The following is a 17,136-nucleotide window of genomic DNA, read 5'->3' as shown; positions in this document are numbered from 1 at the left end:
GTTGAGATACTCCTTGATATATTCTATTTTTTTTAATTTATCTATTTATTTATTTTGAGAGAGTGTGCACAGTAGGGGCAGAAAGATAGAGACAGAGAGAGACAGAGAGAGACAGAGAGAGACAGAGAGAGAGAGAGAGAGAGAGAGAGAGAGAATCCCAAATAGACTCCACACTGTCAGTACAAGGAGCCTAATGCGGGGCTGAAACTCACGAACCTGGGAGATCATGACCTGAGCCAAAATCAGGAGCCACCCAGGCGCTCTGTACTCTTTGATATATTCTAGATACAAGCTCCTTGTCAGACATGATTTGCAAATATTTTCTCCCATTCCCTGGGTTGCCTTTTTGCTTTCTTGATGGTGTCCTCTGATGCAAGAGTCTTTAATTCTAGTGGCTCAGTCGGTTAGGCGTCCAACTCTTGGTTTCCGCTCAGGTCATGATCTCACAGTTCAGGAATTCAAGCCCGACACTGGGATCTGCACTGACAGTGCAGAGCCTGCTTAGGATTCTCCTTCTCACCCCTCTCTCTCTGCCCCTCTCGCACTGTCTCTCAAAAAAAAAAAAGCATTGCATTCTAATAAAGTCCAATTGTTCTATTTTTCTCTGGTCACTTGTGCTCTTGCTTATAAATGCCAAGAACATTGCCCAAACCCCTCTTCCAAAAAAAACAAACAAAAAAACCCTGTCTAACCCAAACTCATAAAGATCTATGCCTACATTTTCTTTTGGGAGTTACACAGCTTTAGCTCTTACATTTACGTCTAGAAGCCACTTTGAGTTAAATTCTGTATATAGTGTGAAGCAGGGATCCAAATTCATTCTTTTACATGTGGATATCCAGTTGTGCCAGCACCACTTGTTGAAGACAATATTTCCCCCCCACACTGAATTACTCGGCACCCTTGTCACACTGGGATATGAGAAATAAAGGATATAAAACTGTTACAGATGAACTCCACTGTGTGAGAAAAATCTATATGGACGATCTCTGGATATTCACTTTCTCCCTTACTTCCATTATAGTACTTCTTACAATCTACAATTATCTTATTCATGTGTTTACTTATTCCTTACCTATCTCCCCCATTAGAATGTATACTTCATAGGGACAGGGACTTAGTCTTGTATACTGTTGAATCTCCAAAGCCCACTACAGTACCTGGTTCCTAAAAGGTACCAAACAATTATTTACTGAAATAATGAGGATACGTTTAAAAATGATCCGGAAGAAAATGCACCAAATGTTAATACTTTGGTTGGAATTGCCATTACAAGTAAATTTTTAATGTTTTACAATGTACATACATTATGATAATAACCACATATGAAATTAGGTACTCTAAAAATGGAAAATACCTCTGGATCAATTTGTTATTCCTCAAAGTTCTAAGAACCTCACTCTTTGCCAAACGATCTTATTTTAGCTTCTTTTCTAGTCCCCAGCACAATGACACCACCGACTACCTAACAGCTCTGGTCTTAAGAGTAAGTTATCCTTGATGTCTTTCTCTTAAGCCACACACCCAAATTATCAGTCGGTCCTGTCAGCTCTACCTCCAAAATATGTATCTAATCTAAGCACTGCTCATTTGCCCACTCCTAACAATTCCAATCCAAGCCACCACCATCAACTGGATGAACAGCAACAGTCTGTTAATTAGTCTTTGTCCCACTTGCACATCTCCACAGGAGTAAACTCTATCTTATGCCACTACTTAACACCTTAACACCTCCCACCACCACACACGCACTAGCTTCCTCGCGCAATGAAAATTAAATTCAAATTCCTGACGTTGGTCTGTAAGCTCTTCCTGTTCCAGCTCTCGCCAACAATCCATTTCCTACTTTTCTGTCCCCCTTTTACTGAATTCCAGCTACACAAACCTTTTTTTGTCCTTGGCATGTCAAGTTCGTTCTCTTCTCAAGGCCTTTCTACTTATAGAGTTCCTTCGGCCTGAACTGCTCTTCACATGGTTATTTTTTGCCATGCAAGTCTTAGCTGAAATGTCACCTCCTAAGAGGCCTTCCCTAACAATCTGGCTAAAAGCAGCCAACTCTTCTAGCACTGCCTATTGATGACACTATTTCCTTCGTACCACTTAACAATTCTCTGACATGATCTTGCCATTTTGTTTTTCTCTCCCCGTCCTCTGCCCCATTAGAAGGTAACTTCTACAAATAGAGGACTTTTTTAGTACTATATCCCTAGTACCTGGATCAGTTTTTAGTCCATAACAAGTTCTCAATTATTTATTGAATAAATGGTTGCTATTCTAAATCTTGAGGGTGAAGAACTGTTTGATTATACATTAATTTCTTTGGGGAAAATACTAAGAGTGGAAGACAAGATATTTTTACATTAAGAATTAAATCACCTGAGACACTGCCTCACATCAGTAAGAATGACTAGTATCAAAAAGACCAGGAATAACAAGTGTTGGCAAGGATGTGGAGAAAAGAGAACTCTCAGGCAATTGGTGCAGCCACTATGGAAAACACTATGGAGGTTCCTCAAAAAGTTAAACATACAGCCCAGTAATTCCATTTCTGGGTATTGACCAAAACAAAACAAAAACACTAACTTCATTAAAAGATACATGCACCTCTACATGTACTTCAACATTATTTACAACAGCCAACATATGGCAACAACTTAAGTATCCATTGATAAATGGATAAAATGATGTATATATACACACACAGAATATTACTCCACTGTACAAAAAAATGAAATCCTGCCATTGACAACAACACAGATGGTCCTACAGGGTATTATGCTAAGTGAAACAAGTCAGGGAAAGACAAATACCATATGACTTCACTCATAGGTGGAATCTAAAAAACAAAGCAAACAAAAACAGACACAGACTCATATACAGAAAACAAACTGGTGGCTGCCAGAGGGGAGGAGGATGGAGATGGGTGAAATAAGGGAAGGTGATTAAGAGGCACAAACTTCCAGTTATAAAATTAAAAAAAAAAATTAGTCATAGAGATGTAAAGTACAGCATAGGGAATACAGTCAATAGCTTTGTAGGACAGACAATAATCACTTACAGTGAATACTTCCTAATGCAGATAACTGTCACATCATTATGTTATTATACATGTGAAACTAACATAAATTGTATGTTTAAATATACTTCAATTTCTAAAGTCAAGTTACCTGAAAAATAAAATTTAAAAGTAGACCATAAAAAAAAGTTGATCATATATAATCTAAACAAAATTAGTTTTAAAACTTATAAAACAATTGGAAACATGTTCTAATGCATTCCCTTCCACCCTTTTCATTGTATCTACAATTGCTGAAGCATGTGATGGTATAATCAGAATATAAAGAAAAAAAGACTGTTAATCTAATTAGGATCTAGGGGTGTCTGGGTGGCTCAGTCAGTTGAGCGTCCGACTTCGGTTCATGTCATGATCTCATGGTTCACAGGTTCGAGCCCTGTGTCAGACTCTATGCTGACAGCTCAGAGCCTGGAGCCTGCTTCGTGGATTCTGTCTCCCTCTCTCTGCCCCTCCCTGCTCATGCTCGCTCTCTCTCTCTCTCTCTCAAAAATAAATAAAACATTAAAAAATATATTTTTAAGTAATAATGAGGATCTAACATTGTTTAATGTCATTTCATCCAACACTGATAAGCACTTTACTATATATCAGGAACTGCTTTTAAATTACTTATATGCATCACCCAAATGCTGTGATGGTAGGTACTCCCATTTGGAGAAATAATGAAATTGAGGCATAGCATAATCAGTAACTTACCTAAGGTCACAGATAGTAGGTGGCAGCCAAGATTCAAAAACCCTAGGTAGCCCCACTCCAAGCCCATGCTCTTAACTGCTTCTCAGTACAGTTTAACAGAAATGATAACAATACCTACCTCACTGGGTTACATAAAAACTGAGAGAAAGTATAACCCAATGCCTGTCACATATTAAATACTTATAAATTTTCTAACACATTATTTCTTGTTCTTTCATTTGTTAGGCTTTCAAGTGCTTTTCTATGGTTCAGGATGCCTCAATGAGCATCAAATACCATTACTGTTTCATTTTCAAGGGAAGAAAGGGAGCTGGCATTTACTGAGGAATTTCTGTATGCAAGAATTATTTTAAAGGCACTACTCTAATAATACTTGCCTTATCTCAAAGGATTTTCACTGTAAGACTCAAATTGTAATGCAGTATACAAAGGGGAGGTACTATTCAATTAGTTTAGTACTTAAAACTTAATTTCCAGGGGTACCTGGGTGGCTCAGTTAAGCCTCTGACTTCGGCTCAGGTCATGATTTCACGGTTTGGCAGTTCGAGCCCCATGTCGGGGTCTGTGCTGACAGCTCAGAGCCTGGAGCCTGCTTCAGATTCTGTGTCTCCTTTTCTCTCTGTCCCTACCCCGCTCATGTTGTGTCTGTGTCTCTCTCTCTCAAAAATAAACTTAAAAAAATTTTTAAATAAAGAAAACTTTAATTTCCATTGAATTAAAAAAAAAGTATGTGGGAATAGAAAGTATAAAAAAGAATCCATATCCATGGGAACCTGTCCCTGTCATAATTACAAATGCCCTCTCACTAACTCATGTTCATTCAGGACCATCTGTTGTGGGCCTACTATGAGAAAGGCATCTTGATACTGAAAAAACCTTTTCTTAAAGAGATCAACAGTCTAGTTCTACAAAACATCTTAAGTGCCATAAAAGAAATTCACATGCTATCTTAGCCCTGCTTCTTAGACATGTACAGAAATGCAAAGTAACATAGTATTGATACCCATTAACTTCCCTTTACAAATTAAATAGGCTAATCCACAAAGTCTGAGGTTTGTCCATTAAGTTAGCCACTACCCACATGTGGTTTAGTGAGTCTGTTAAACGTGACTGGTATGACTGAGGAGCTGCATGTTTAAATGATATTTTATTTTAATTAACTAAAATTTTAAACTGATTACCAATACCATTATACTAGAAAACTTATAAGCATGCATTGAACAACTTAGGTATGTGAACCTACTTTTTCAACTGTAAAATTTATATCTAAATACAGATCAAATGCTTCCAGTGAAAACTGAGTATTTGAATTAAAATGTGCTATACGTGTAAAATATATACTGGATTTCAAATAATTTGTATGAAAAAATAATGTGAAATGTCTCATTTCTTATATTAAATGTTGATATGACATATTGGGTTAAATAAATTTCATTCTTTTTGTATGTTTTTAATAGGGCTAGTAGAATATTTAAAAGTATACATTAACTTGCATTTTATTTCTATTCAAAAACCCTGGTCTAAAGATTACTTACAACATTCTTAAAACAAGTTTTCAACGATTTGAGGATTCCTCAGAGTTCCAGAGCTTCAAAAACTGACTTAACAGATTGCTTCCTAACAAACTGAAGGAATCTTACCTGTATTTGCCTGCACTTTAGTTTTAGCTCTAGCACTATATGAAAATTCCACCACCGTCAAAAATGCACATGAAACCATTTAAAAATAAACGCTAATTAAATTTACAGGTTGGCAGTTTTCTGAAAGCATGCCAATATGCATTTTTCAACAAAAATGTTGAAAAGAGTAAATAAATAGTCTTCCTTTGATGTAATCCAAAAACACACACAAATTAATTTCAAATATGGGGATCCTGCTATAGTATGCACTGAAGTTTGTCTTTGAAGTGCTCATCCTATGCCCTGTTGCAACAGAACAAGAGTTCTTTGACACACCTCCCTCATCTCAGCTTTTCCTCTGCTTTTTCATATTCCAACTACATATTAAAACCTGAATTTTAGGGGCGCCTGGGTGGCTCAGTCAGTTGAGCGACTGACTGGTTCAGGTCATGATCTCATGGTGAGTTCAAGCCCCCCATCAGGCTCTGTGCTGACAGCTCAGAGCCTGGAGCCTGCTTCACATTCTGTCTCCCTCCCTCTCTCTCTGCCCCTCCCCTGCTTGTGCTCACCTACTCTCTCTCAAAAATAAACATTAAAAAAAAATTTTTAACCTGAACTTTAAACGTGTTTAAAAAATTTTTTTTAATATTTCTTCATTTTTGAGAGAGAGACAGAGCATAAGTGGGGGAGGGACAGAGAGAGAGAGAGGGAGACACAGAAGCTGAAGCAGGCTCCAAGATCTGAGCAGTGAGCACAGAGCCAACACGGGACTCGAACCCATGAACTGTGAGATCATGACCTGAGCCGAAGTCGGATGCTTAAGTGACCGAGCCACCCAGGTGCTCTGAATCACATTTTTACTTAAATCAATCACCTTTTAAAGATCTACACAAAAACTGATTCAATTTTAACATTCCAAAGCAAATCACAGAATAGGGTTAACAATACGTAAGCATTACAGTATCAGCTACTAGAAGACTTTTAGAGTTACAAATCGCTCTAGACTAAAAACTACCCAACTCTATGGGGGATCCTTGTACAGAAGACTCCAAGATGAAATAAGTAACAAGTCTATCAAAGTATTAGTGAGATGAACCAATCTGATGTTTATTTTGCTATACTTCTCCCAATGTAAACTTTCATGAAAAATTAACACCAGCACAATTCTAAGTGAAAACTCACCTCCAACATCAAGGAGGCAGGGAAGAAAAACTGTGATTAAAATATTTCTGAAGCGTTAGATGTAAATCTTTGAGTACATCTTTCACGGACAATGTAGAGAGAATATTATGCTATAAGAGTAGGAAGCTCAAAATACTTAAATGACAATCTTCTATTTATTAGTCTCTCTGGTTTAGATATGCAAATCCCAAGCAGTACAACAAAAAACAGACTAGGCCTAACTACTCAGAGGCCAGAGCCTTGCTGTGTAGAAAAAAGCGACACATACGTGTTAAATCCAGTTTTTTCAATTTCGAGAGCTTTTTCTAATTTCACCTGTGTTCATCTCAAAGATCTTAGTTATTACTAAAAGAAACTAAAGTTACATTAACATAAAAATGATAATGTTTGGAGTCTTCCTGGATAGGAAGTTAAACACCTCTTGATTTAAACCAATTCTATTGGTGAAATACAGTCAATTATTTGTTTTGTTTTGCTTCTTTAATAGACTATTTTTAGGGACATTTTGAGTGCACAGCAACATTGAGTGGCAAGCACAGAGTTTTCCCATATATCCCTAGTGCTTGTTTGGTTTTAACATTTTGGCTGGATGAATTACCCAAGAAAAAGAAAGAGATAAGTATAAAGCAGAGGATGTTAATCACCAGGGCCGCTGGCAAAGATGGAACTCTACCCTGAATCACTTTGCATTCTACCACTACCAGGGCCTGACAATGGCAGGTGACTAGAATTAAGGGTCTTTATTCTGTTACTTAGCAGCTACAGAGGCATGCAAAGAAACGTAGGTGCCATAGAAGGATATTAGTCTTCAATATGCAGTTCTGACATTGACAATAATGTTCTTGTAGATTTTTTTTCCTTAAACGTTTATTTTTGAGAGAGTATGCAAGCGGGAGAGGGGCAGAGAGCAATGGACAGAGAGAATCCCAAGCAGGCTCTGTGCTGTCAGAGCAGAGCCCAACACAGGGCTCAAACCCACAAACGATGAGATCATGACCTGAGCCGAAATCAAGAGTCAGATGCCTAACTGACTGAGCCACCTAGGGGACCCTTGTGTATTTTCTTTTAATGCTAGATTTAATGCTAGGCTCCACAAATAAGCCTAGACGAAGATGTGATGAGTATTTACATAACGTCAGGTTCACCAGAAGGGCATGCATGTAAAAACACTGGCTGCGACAAACATAAAGATATTTTACTACTAATCAGAGAAATGCAGGCTAAAAGAATAAGAAGTCATTTCACACCCATCAGACTGGCAAAGGTTTTAAGTCTCATAACACCAAGTGGTGAAAAGAAATGGAGAAAACAGACAAATGTAGCTAATGGGATGCAAACTAGAACCACCTGTAGTAGAACAAAAAAGGCATACACATACCCTCTAATCCAGGACTTCCACTTCTAGATCTATACTGAGAACACACTCACTGGGGCTACAGAAGTAACATAAAACATGGAAACCATCTACTGCAAAACTGTTTAAGTAGACAAAGAGAGATAAAAGAATGGAAACTTGAGGAAATGTTCATCAATAGGGAAATGAATAAACATATACAGTCATAAAAACGGAAACTATTCAACAGTTAATATAAAGAACCACAGCTACAGCTAAAACCAAAAATCAAACCCCTCCCCGAAAACTCACCAAGTTTTATTTCTTTTTAAGTTGCGAAAGGATACCTAAACCATAGCACTTACATGAAATTTAAAAATACATCAAAATGATATATATTACTACAGATGCACATATGTATAGCTAAAAGTATGGAAATACCAAGGAGAAAGAAATATATTAATTTCAGCTGACTATGTTAAACTTTACCTGAGCCCTGTGCTCCTGGAAAGCAGAGCAGGGTAAGAAATCCACCATCATTTTGTGTTTGGGGAAGCTGGTAACATAAAGATCCTGCCATTGCTTGCTGAGATTAAGACCTGTCCTCATGGTTCCTCAAGACTCTGTTTTACCTGTCCCAGGTCCTTGTCCTTTTTTTTTTTTTTTTTTTTGAGGCATTCCTCATTAATTAATGGTCTCCTAATTGCAATAGCCTGAAAAAATCATCTCCTTAATTGGCCAGCACATTATGTCTTTGACACAGGAGTGGTTATCTCTGGGGAAGGAAGAGAATGGGTTGAGGAAGAAGATATTTAACTGTAATGGTAACATAGAAACCTGCAATGTGGCAAAAAGTTAATCTTTTCTTTTTTGTACAAAGAGACCGGTTATTATGTGTACTTTCTGCTTAAAATGTTTCAAAATTAATTTGTAAATTATGTTAAACCTTGATGTGGAGTCAAAGAAGGTCACAAGTAAACCCTTTACAGTCTGTTTTTTCATGTCAAATAGGCACACCAACACATGCCCAACCTATTTCATTACACTGCTGTAAGTAAAAGTGTTTTTCCTAATCATCAAGTGGCAGGATACATTTGTAACGTATTCTGAGCCAATTAGCTCAGCTTGTTATAGCAGAGCTCTGACTAGGGCAAGGTTAGATTATCATGTAGACTTTTATTGTTTCAGGGGCAAGATTACACTCCTACTTCCCAGAAAGCTATACAGCTATGCTATAAATGTCATACACCATTGGTTACAAGAGGCACTAGGCAAGTCAACATGTAAGATCTCGATCCACACCCAACAGATAGAACTACTAAGCAGATAACCCTAGGAACTTGACGGCAGACTAGTAAATAAGCTTTCCAAGAGGAAGGTGGCACACCAAGTACACACATCAAAGTTTTGTGTGGTTCCTGTGGAGGATAGGCTTTTTTTTTTTTTTTTTTGGCACTGTAAAGTGAGATTCTGAAAACATGAAATCTCATCTTAAAGTGCCCAAGGTGATCTTTTGAGTTGGTTTCAAATTGCTTTTATTCCCAAGTGCTTCCAGAAGGCTTGTGAGTACCAGGAAGTGATTTTGTTAATGCAGAACAAACCCATCAACAGCTAAAATTTAACCTTAACAAACCAAAAAACCTTAGAAACTTGGAACCTCAGTTTCAAATATAGAGGCAAAGTGCTAAAATCTGGAATAATACAAGAACTTCCAATCTTCACAATATGCTCTGTGCTTATAAGGCTAAATACAAGAGTAATCTTTACAAAAGGTCAGTCTATATTTTCTGAACCCTATTTGCAAGCATCCAAACAACAAGAGCTTGTAAGGTCGTCTTGATCTCCCTAAGGCCAACAAGTTCGAAATGTATCTGGAATCCACTCATCTTGATTAATTTTTATTCCTCCTCCTCCCCAAGAACCAGTAAACAAAATGTTTTAATGCATAGAAATATGGATGGCTTGAACTAAAACTTAAAGCTAAAACACTTGGTCCTGTTTTCAAATAGAAAATAAAATTTGTATTAATGAAACTCAAAAAAGAATGTCAAATCATAACTTAAAGCAGGCTCCAACCCACTTCAAAGCACTTTTATCAGAGTGGATGGTCTTAATTTTATAATTCAAAACCCTTAAAGTCTTTTAGTATAAAGTAGTATATACATTTATAATCTTATAGAGGTTTAAAAAAGTCTTAAGGTGCTTCTCCTCTCTAAGCTTACAGATTTAAACCAAAGAAGAACTGAAAACTGAACAATATCAAATTCCTACATCTCCTTACTCATCAAGAAACTACTAGTTAATCTTTTTCTTCCTTGCACTACCTTAAGTAAAAATTAAGTTATTCAGCAAAATTGTTATTCAGCAAAAAACATTCTGTATGCAGTAAACTGGTACCAACTGCTCCCAGGCAGACAGATGCAATAACAGTGTAATATTTCTAGCAAAGTCTGGTAAGCCTTTGCCTGCAAATCATTGACCAAAAATGGTAACAGCCAGTGCAGACTAAAGAAAATGACAAAATGTTCTACTCGATCGTCCAATTAAGAATACTGTTGTACTGCAAACTAGAGACAGTTTATAGAGGGAAATACGTAAATTAAGCCAAGTGTCTGTCCATCACCTAGAATATAAGGGGCATGTTCACTTTTTAGTGACAGGATAATCTGATGGGCTTTTAAAAACCTTTTTCATTCGCTTTTATTAGCATCCCAGCACTATCACTCCTCACACGCTAGGTTCTGGCAGAGACAAACTGTTCACAGGTAAAAGAAAATTTCTAACCATGCATGGAGAGACTAGGTAGGGAAGGGTTAAAAGAGCCATTGCCAAGCTTGACAAGCACTACAAGAGTGCTGCTGGAAGCTGATTGCCAGATACGACAAACAAAGCGGCTGCGAGGCCACCCTGTTCTTAATCATACCAGAGTCATACTCGTGATAATCATTCCGCCCTCTAGGGTTGTTCAATAAAGGCCTTATTTTCTTTAATGAGATGGACAGACCTCAGGGGCCGAAACTCGCACGAGTCACTGACCACCTCGGTGCCCGGCTTTGGGGAAACCTGCACCAACAAGGCCCAGGCCGGATTCCGACGCCCCCCACCCCGGGAAGGCGGACTCCCGGTCGATTTCAGCGAGGGGGTGGCGCTGCTCGACCCTGGCAGGTCGTCCCCAGGCCGGGGCCGGAGGAACCGCGGGGACGAAGCTGCCGTCGGCAGCCAGGAGCCGCCCCGAGGCGCCCCGAGGCGCGCGAGTCCCGGCGGGTCCGCGGGCGGCGAAGCCCGGAGACCCTCCCCCGCCTGGGGACTGCAGCAAGGCCCCGCGTCCCTCCCCGGGCGTGGGCGCGCCTGTCGCCCCTCCGCCCCGACCCCCGCGGTGCCCCAGCGCCCCGGCCCCGTCAGCCCACGCCTCGGGCTCCCTCCCACTCACCATCTTCGCCGCGGCGGTCGCAGAGACGCTAGAAGGGTAGCCGGTCGGCGCCGAGTCTGCGTACTGTCCTCCTCGCCGCAGAAGGAAGGAGCAACCCAGCAAGCAGCCTACGCTAGGCGCGAGCCTACCAGGGGGTGGGTGCGCGAGCGCGCGCCTCGGGCCCAAACGCGGCTGCGCACGCCAAGCGCGGCCCGTCGTTGCTGCGCAACCGGCTAGCCAGGCAGCGCCCCGCCCAGAGGGCGGGCTGAGGATTCCGCCTCACCTTCCGGAGGCTGGGGGACGCGGTCCTACTCTCACCAGCTCGGCTGCGTGGGGTGGGGCCTTCCTCATCTACTAGCGACGAGGAGGCCCGGCTCGGGCTGGTACCTGCGGGCGAGGGGAGGGCAAAGGATCAAACGGGGCAGGGGGCCCTATCCCAGCTCTGCCGGCGAGGGGGTGGGGAGGCGGAAGGGTCACGTGGCGCCCCGCCCACTGCGCTGCTGTTGCCCTAACATGGAAGTATCCACCTGGCCAGGTGTGCGCCGCCGCTGGAGGCGGGGCCTGGGAGGACGCGGAAGGAGGAGGAGGGAGGAGAGACGAGGCAGGAGGGAGGGCGAGGTAGAGTGAGGTTGACTGGGGACTGAGGAGAACGACGGTGGGCGGCTTTCCCCGAGCAGCAGTCCAGAGGGAGGACCCGGGGGAGCCGAGGAGCGGGCTGCAGCGCCGAAAACGCGTCCCGCATTTTTTTACCTACTTTGGTGCGATTCCCGCCGTCCTCCCCTGATTGGCCCAGCCCGGCACCGTCGGGCCCTCGCGTGAGGGAAAAATCTGCACATTCTTCCCTCTTCCCGAGGCGACTGTGGCCATTCAGAGTGCTCTGTGAGTCACCGCTAATATCAGGTCTGGAAAAAAACAAGGAGTGATTTGTTTATCTTTGGGAACTGCCCCGGGAAGGAGGCCCGGCGGTCCGCAGGGGTGTGGCTGGGAAACGGCAGAGTTTACTGGGACTATGGCGCCAGCCCAGCCGCTCTGTTTTGGGGGCTTTTAATTTGGGGTTGGGTTTTTTTTTTAACGGGTGGTTACATCACAAACACAGTTTTGAGAGAGCCTGAAGGAATCCCAGTGTTTTTCCTGAGGGTGTTTTTGTGGAGAGTAAAGGGAGCAGAAAGAATTTACAACTGGGATGATTACTTTAAGTTTTACTTAATTTAGCCTACGGAGAACATCACGGCCTCTACCAAAATTATTTTAATTCTCTAAATGTGAGGCTTTGGGACAAGACTTTTTTGTTGTTGTTTTTTGTTTTTTCTGGTCACTATGAAATCTAGACTGTTGTGTGACTTTTGTTCTGCCCACTCAACGTAGAAACTTATTTCTCATTACCTCGTCCTGTTTTTTGTTGTTGTTGTTTTCTTTTCCAGAAAAGTTGGGACAATTCTAAGCCTTTACCACCTGATATAAGACTTCTGCAGGCCAGAGCAGTGGCCTCAACTTGAAACAGAACTTGTTAAGGTCAGATTTGTGTTTCCCGTCCCCAGAGTTTCTGAGGCGAGTGAAGACGCAATAATTTGGATTTCTCACAATTTCCAGGTGATGCTAATGCTGCTGGTTGGGCACCACGCTTTGAGAAGAACGAACCCACCTGTATCACACTGCAGCTGGAACCCTTTGTTTCTCTGCCTGGGACTCAGCGGCCCCTCCACCTGTAAAGTCTTCAAAGAGGAACTCCTGCTGGATGGCTGAGTCAGCTAAGCTCTGGGTTTCAGGGCAGATCATGATCTCACGGTTTGTGAGTTCGAACTCTTGCAGAGTCTGCTTGGGATTCTCTCTCTCTCTCTCTCTGCCCCTCCCCTGCTTGTGTTCTCTCTCTCTCAAAATAAATAAATGAACTCTAAAAAAAAAAAAACAAAAAACAAAAAAAAAACTTCAAAGACTTCCAGTCTAGTCCCAAATAGAATCGTGCTCATTTAAGGATACAGGCCCGCCTCCTCTAGCTTCTCTTCTGCATTTCATCCTCCACCCTGCCACTAGTGTTCTATCCAAACATAAGAATCTGATCTTGTCGCTTTCCTGCTTAAAATTTTCCAAGACTTCCTCAGCAGGTCATTCTGGCCCTTCCTTCTGCCTCTGGCCTCTCAGCCTACCTTTTCTGCCCTGCCTCCCATATCTTCCATAGTGCCCAATTTCCTTCCAGACTGAACTTCTCATTCTAGAACCTTCCTTAACTCTAACTGCCATAATTATTGACCTGTTAGTTTCTCAAACTGGAATGTTTCTATTACCCTTCCATCCTGAAAACCTCTGACCACTTCCCCAGGGATCATTAGTGGTTTCTTCTTTAATCCCACATTTCATCACTTCTCAAATCATTAATAAGCATCCAGATCACCTAAGGATCTTGTTAAAATGCAAATTCAGGGGTTTAGGGGGTGAGGTCTCAGATGCCCCCAGGTGATTCAGATGCTTCTGGTCCTCAACCCATACTTTGAGTAGTGAGGTCTTATGGTTTTTCCCTAATGTTTGTTAATGTCAATCTGTCATTGTTTATATAAATTTGCCACCACCACCAGTTTAGACTGAGTTCTTTGAGGACAGGGACTGTTTAGGATGTACCTTATATGGATTGGCATCATCCCTGATCTCTAATAGGTGTTGAATACACGTTTGTTCAGTATGTGAACCAATATCTAAAAATGTTTTACAATTCATCAGGCAAACTTCTATGTTGGTTCATTATAACCTAAGATGAGCCCCCATTTTTAAGAGTCCCTTAAACTTTAACCTCTGCCTTTACGCATAGATTTTCTGGATCTTTCTATTCTTCCTCATACCACAGAGGAAAACATTTTGACATAAAGCCCCTCCTGAAATACGGATGTATTCCATTGCAAAATTAGAAAACATTTTTCATACTTAATCTGAGCATATACATATAAGCATTTTCATTTAAAAGCAATAATATGGCAGGAAGAATAAAGTATACATTAATGAAGAGCTTAGAGATGTATGTTAATAGACTGGAAAAAGTTTTATTTTCAAGTGGACACAACCCTGTCCATAAACAGTATAGGAAAACTAGTTTCTACCCTGCGTCCCTACAAATTCACCTGTTCTCTCTCCCCTTGGGCACCCCCAACTGTCCATTCTATAGTCTCCTGTAGTTCCCTCCTCTGAAGAAAAGTCACTAATTCTTATCTTTGTTCTTCTCTAGGTAAGATGTTTTTTCCCTCTTCTTGTAGAATTTTTTTTTTAATCCTCGATTTTCTATAATTTGAAAATGATAGACCTAGGTGTAGTGTTTTGTTCTGTTCTGCGTTTATCCCTCTTGGTGTTCTTTGAGTTTTCTGGGTCTGTGGTTTGGTATCCGACAATAATTTGGTTAAATTCTCAGTAATAGTTTCAAATATTTCTTCTGTTCCTTTCTTCTAGTATTACCATTTTGTGTATGTTACACCTTTTGTAGTTGTCCTACATTGGTTGGGTAGTCTGGGTTTTTTTCAGTCTTCATTGTCTTTGCTTTTTGCTTTTGAGGTTTCTGTTGACATATCCTCTAGTTCAGAGATTCCTTTCTCCTCTGTGCCGGATCTACTAATAAGCACATCAAAGGCATTCTTCATTTCTGTGGGTCTTGTTTTGTCTTTTAGTATGCTTTCCAATTTTTTCTTGATAACTGAACATGATGCATTGGGTGAAAGGAACAGCAGTAATTAGGCCTTTAGTGATGTGGTGAGGTTGGGGTGAGGGGAAGACCATTCTATAGTCCTGTGATTTGGTCTCATTTTTACTGAATCTGCCTCTCGACTGTGAACTTCACAAGTGTTTCTCTGAAACAGGCTGCACCCCGCCCCCCCCCCCCCCCCCCCCGCCGCCGCCGCCGCCGTCCTTCCCTCCCCAACCTCTGCCCTTCAGTGGGACAACATAGCTGGAGTAGGCTGGAGGTGAGGGTCTTCTTTCCCCAGATCAGGTAGGTTCTGGTAACTAGTTTCCCCTCAGAGCAGGCCTTGTTAGGACTGAGGCATCTGGTGTATTTCAAAATGGTTCCTTTTCCCCTCCTGCCTTCAGTAGGGGATTTTTCTTTGTCATTTACTGTGGGAACCTGGTAGAGCTTCAGGAGGTGAAACAGATGTTGGGGGGTGGGGGTCCCCTGTGACTGAGTCTCCCCAGAGTTTCTGTCAGACTTGTCCACATTGAGCCTCCAGCAATTTGTCAGTTACGGCTCAGGTTTTCTTACCCTGCACTGATTCCCAGGGTGGTTTCTACTTGAGTCTCTGCTTTAGGAAGCCATAACTCCCTGTATTTGCCTGTCTTATCTACAGTTTTGGGCACAGCAGTCTGCCCTGTGTATTCCTCTCTCCTATGGATCCAAGAAGAGTTGTCTGTTCAGCTTTTTATTTATTGTTAGGACAGAGTAGCAACTTCCAAACACTTTACAGGCAGACCAGGGAAACTTGAAGTCTGCCCCTTTCCTTTTAAAGAAGCGTCCCAGAAGTACCAGGGCTTCTACTTTTATCTCATTGACCAGAATGTAGTGTATGGCTGCCAGGGGCACTGGGAAATGTGGTCTGTTCTCTGAGCAGCAATGTGTTCAGCTAAGAAACTGGGATTCCTATACCTAGACAGGAGGAGAAAGAGGGTACTGGGAGATAACCAGCAGTAACTACCATGGCTAGATACTATTACTCCATTCTATAGGTGAGGTAAGGTGAAGAAATGTTCCTTAGGAATCCAGAGGAATTAGTGATCTGCTCCCAAGCCCATGACCTTTACTGTCAGGCTACGTGACACATCAGTGGTGCTGAACAAAAGACCTGAGCTACCTCTATTGCTTCCTTAACACTACAGAGGGGGGTTATACAAAATGAAGCAAATGGAAGCTGTAGAAAATACATTCTGGACATTCCTTTATCGTAGCCGGGTCCTCTTGGATCGACTGCCACAAGGGCCTAGACATCTATTTTAGGAAAGAACTAAATATATTTAAGTATATTCATGGGAACAGCACAGTACTACATGGTAACACTTGATTTCTGTGTTAGTCTTCATGGTAAAATAAAAGTTATATGCTTTTTTTTATAACAACATTTTATAACATTATAAACAATACCGATACATGTTTTTCAGTTACTGGCGTACTACTTGAATGAAACCATGAGAAATTGGGGTGGAAAGTGGCACAACACTCCTGACAAATGGTTATTCCCCCTCTTGGGTCTTCTGTTCCCTTTCAAGTTCTGGTGAAAAGTATAGACTCTTTCTCTAGAAAAGTAGATACTTGCTCCTACTCACAAAGCTTGGCTTACATTTTCGGGGAGCTCATGGACTGTCCTGAAGTCCATCCCTTAAACTACATATTTCAGGAAAGGTTTGGGGGGAAATTCTAAAAAGGAAACCCGAGGTAGGGGTGACTGAACAGTCCTAGAGTTCCTCCTCCACTGGGTTGCTATCACCCTGGTTATGAGTGCAGCATGACTCTTTCCAGACCCTTACAATACAGAGCATTTAGAAAAACACAGATGGCCTCCGAAATGCATGTAGGACTGCAGCTTGTTTTTGTTCACTCACTCATTCAGCATTGTATCTTCGGGATCTGTCCTTAACTGTCTTCCCATTTTCCAGAAGTAATGGTGCACTCTACAGCTCTGATTGGGTTGTTATACCTCTGAAGAAAGAAAAAGCCACAAAGGATTCAGAAAGGGACAAATAAAGGCATCTGGAATCCGGTATTTGATTTAAGGATAGACAAAATGACTTCAAACTCTTCAGAATATAAAGAAGCTTAAGGGTTGAATGTGACCACAAGTTAAAATAAATCATGAAGGGT

The 17,136-nt window shown here is 41.4% G+C and overlaps 2 protein-coding genes across 8 annotated transcripts in view; one reads left to right on the top strand and one right to left on the bottom strand.

Moving 5' to 3' along the window:
* Positions 1-11,489, bottom strand: part of DSTN (destrin, actin depolymerizing factor) — a 34,707-nt gene extending 23,218 nt beyond the window's left edge. Inside the window, exon 1 of the mRNA XM_027069533.2 lies at positions 11,337-11,489. Within this exon, the coding sequence (XP_026925334.1) occupies positions 11,337-11,339 (3 nt within the window). The 5' untranslated portion in view covers positions 11,340-11,489. The remainder of the gene's footprint in view (positions 1-11,336) is intronic.
* An 82-nt stretch (positions 11,490-11,571) lies between these two features.
* BFSP1 (beaded filament structural protein 1) overlaps positions 11,572-17,136 on the top strand; it is a 70,117-nt gene continuing 64,552 nt past the window's right edge. For 2 of the 7 annotated variants that reach the window (XM_027069531.2, XM_027069526.2), the window contains exons 1-2: positions 11,785-12,215; positions 12,906-13,104. The gene's annotated coding sequence lies outside the window, so the exon portion shown is untranslated. Of the gene's footprint in view, positions 11,699-11,719; positions 12,216-12,905; positions 13,105-17,136 lie in introns of those variants that run through there. The other 5 variants (XM_027069529.2, XM_027069528.2, XM_053200280.1 and 2 more) reach the window with 5 other exon arrangements.

This window comes from Acinonyx jubatus, chromosome A3 (assembly GCF_027475565.1).
Source record: "Acinonyx jubatus isolate Ajub_Pintada_27869175 chromosome A3, VMU_Ajub_asm_v1.0, whole genome shotgun sequence".
NCBI lineage: Eukaryota > Metazoa > Chordata > Mammalia > Carnivora > Felidae > Acinonyx > Acinonyx jubatus.
This window is presented reverse-complemented; position numbering and strand designations above follow the sequence as displayed.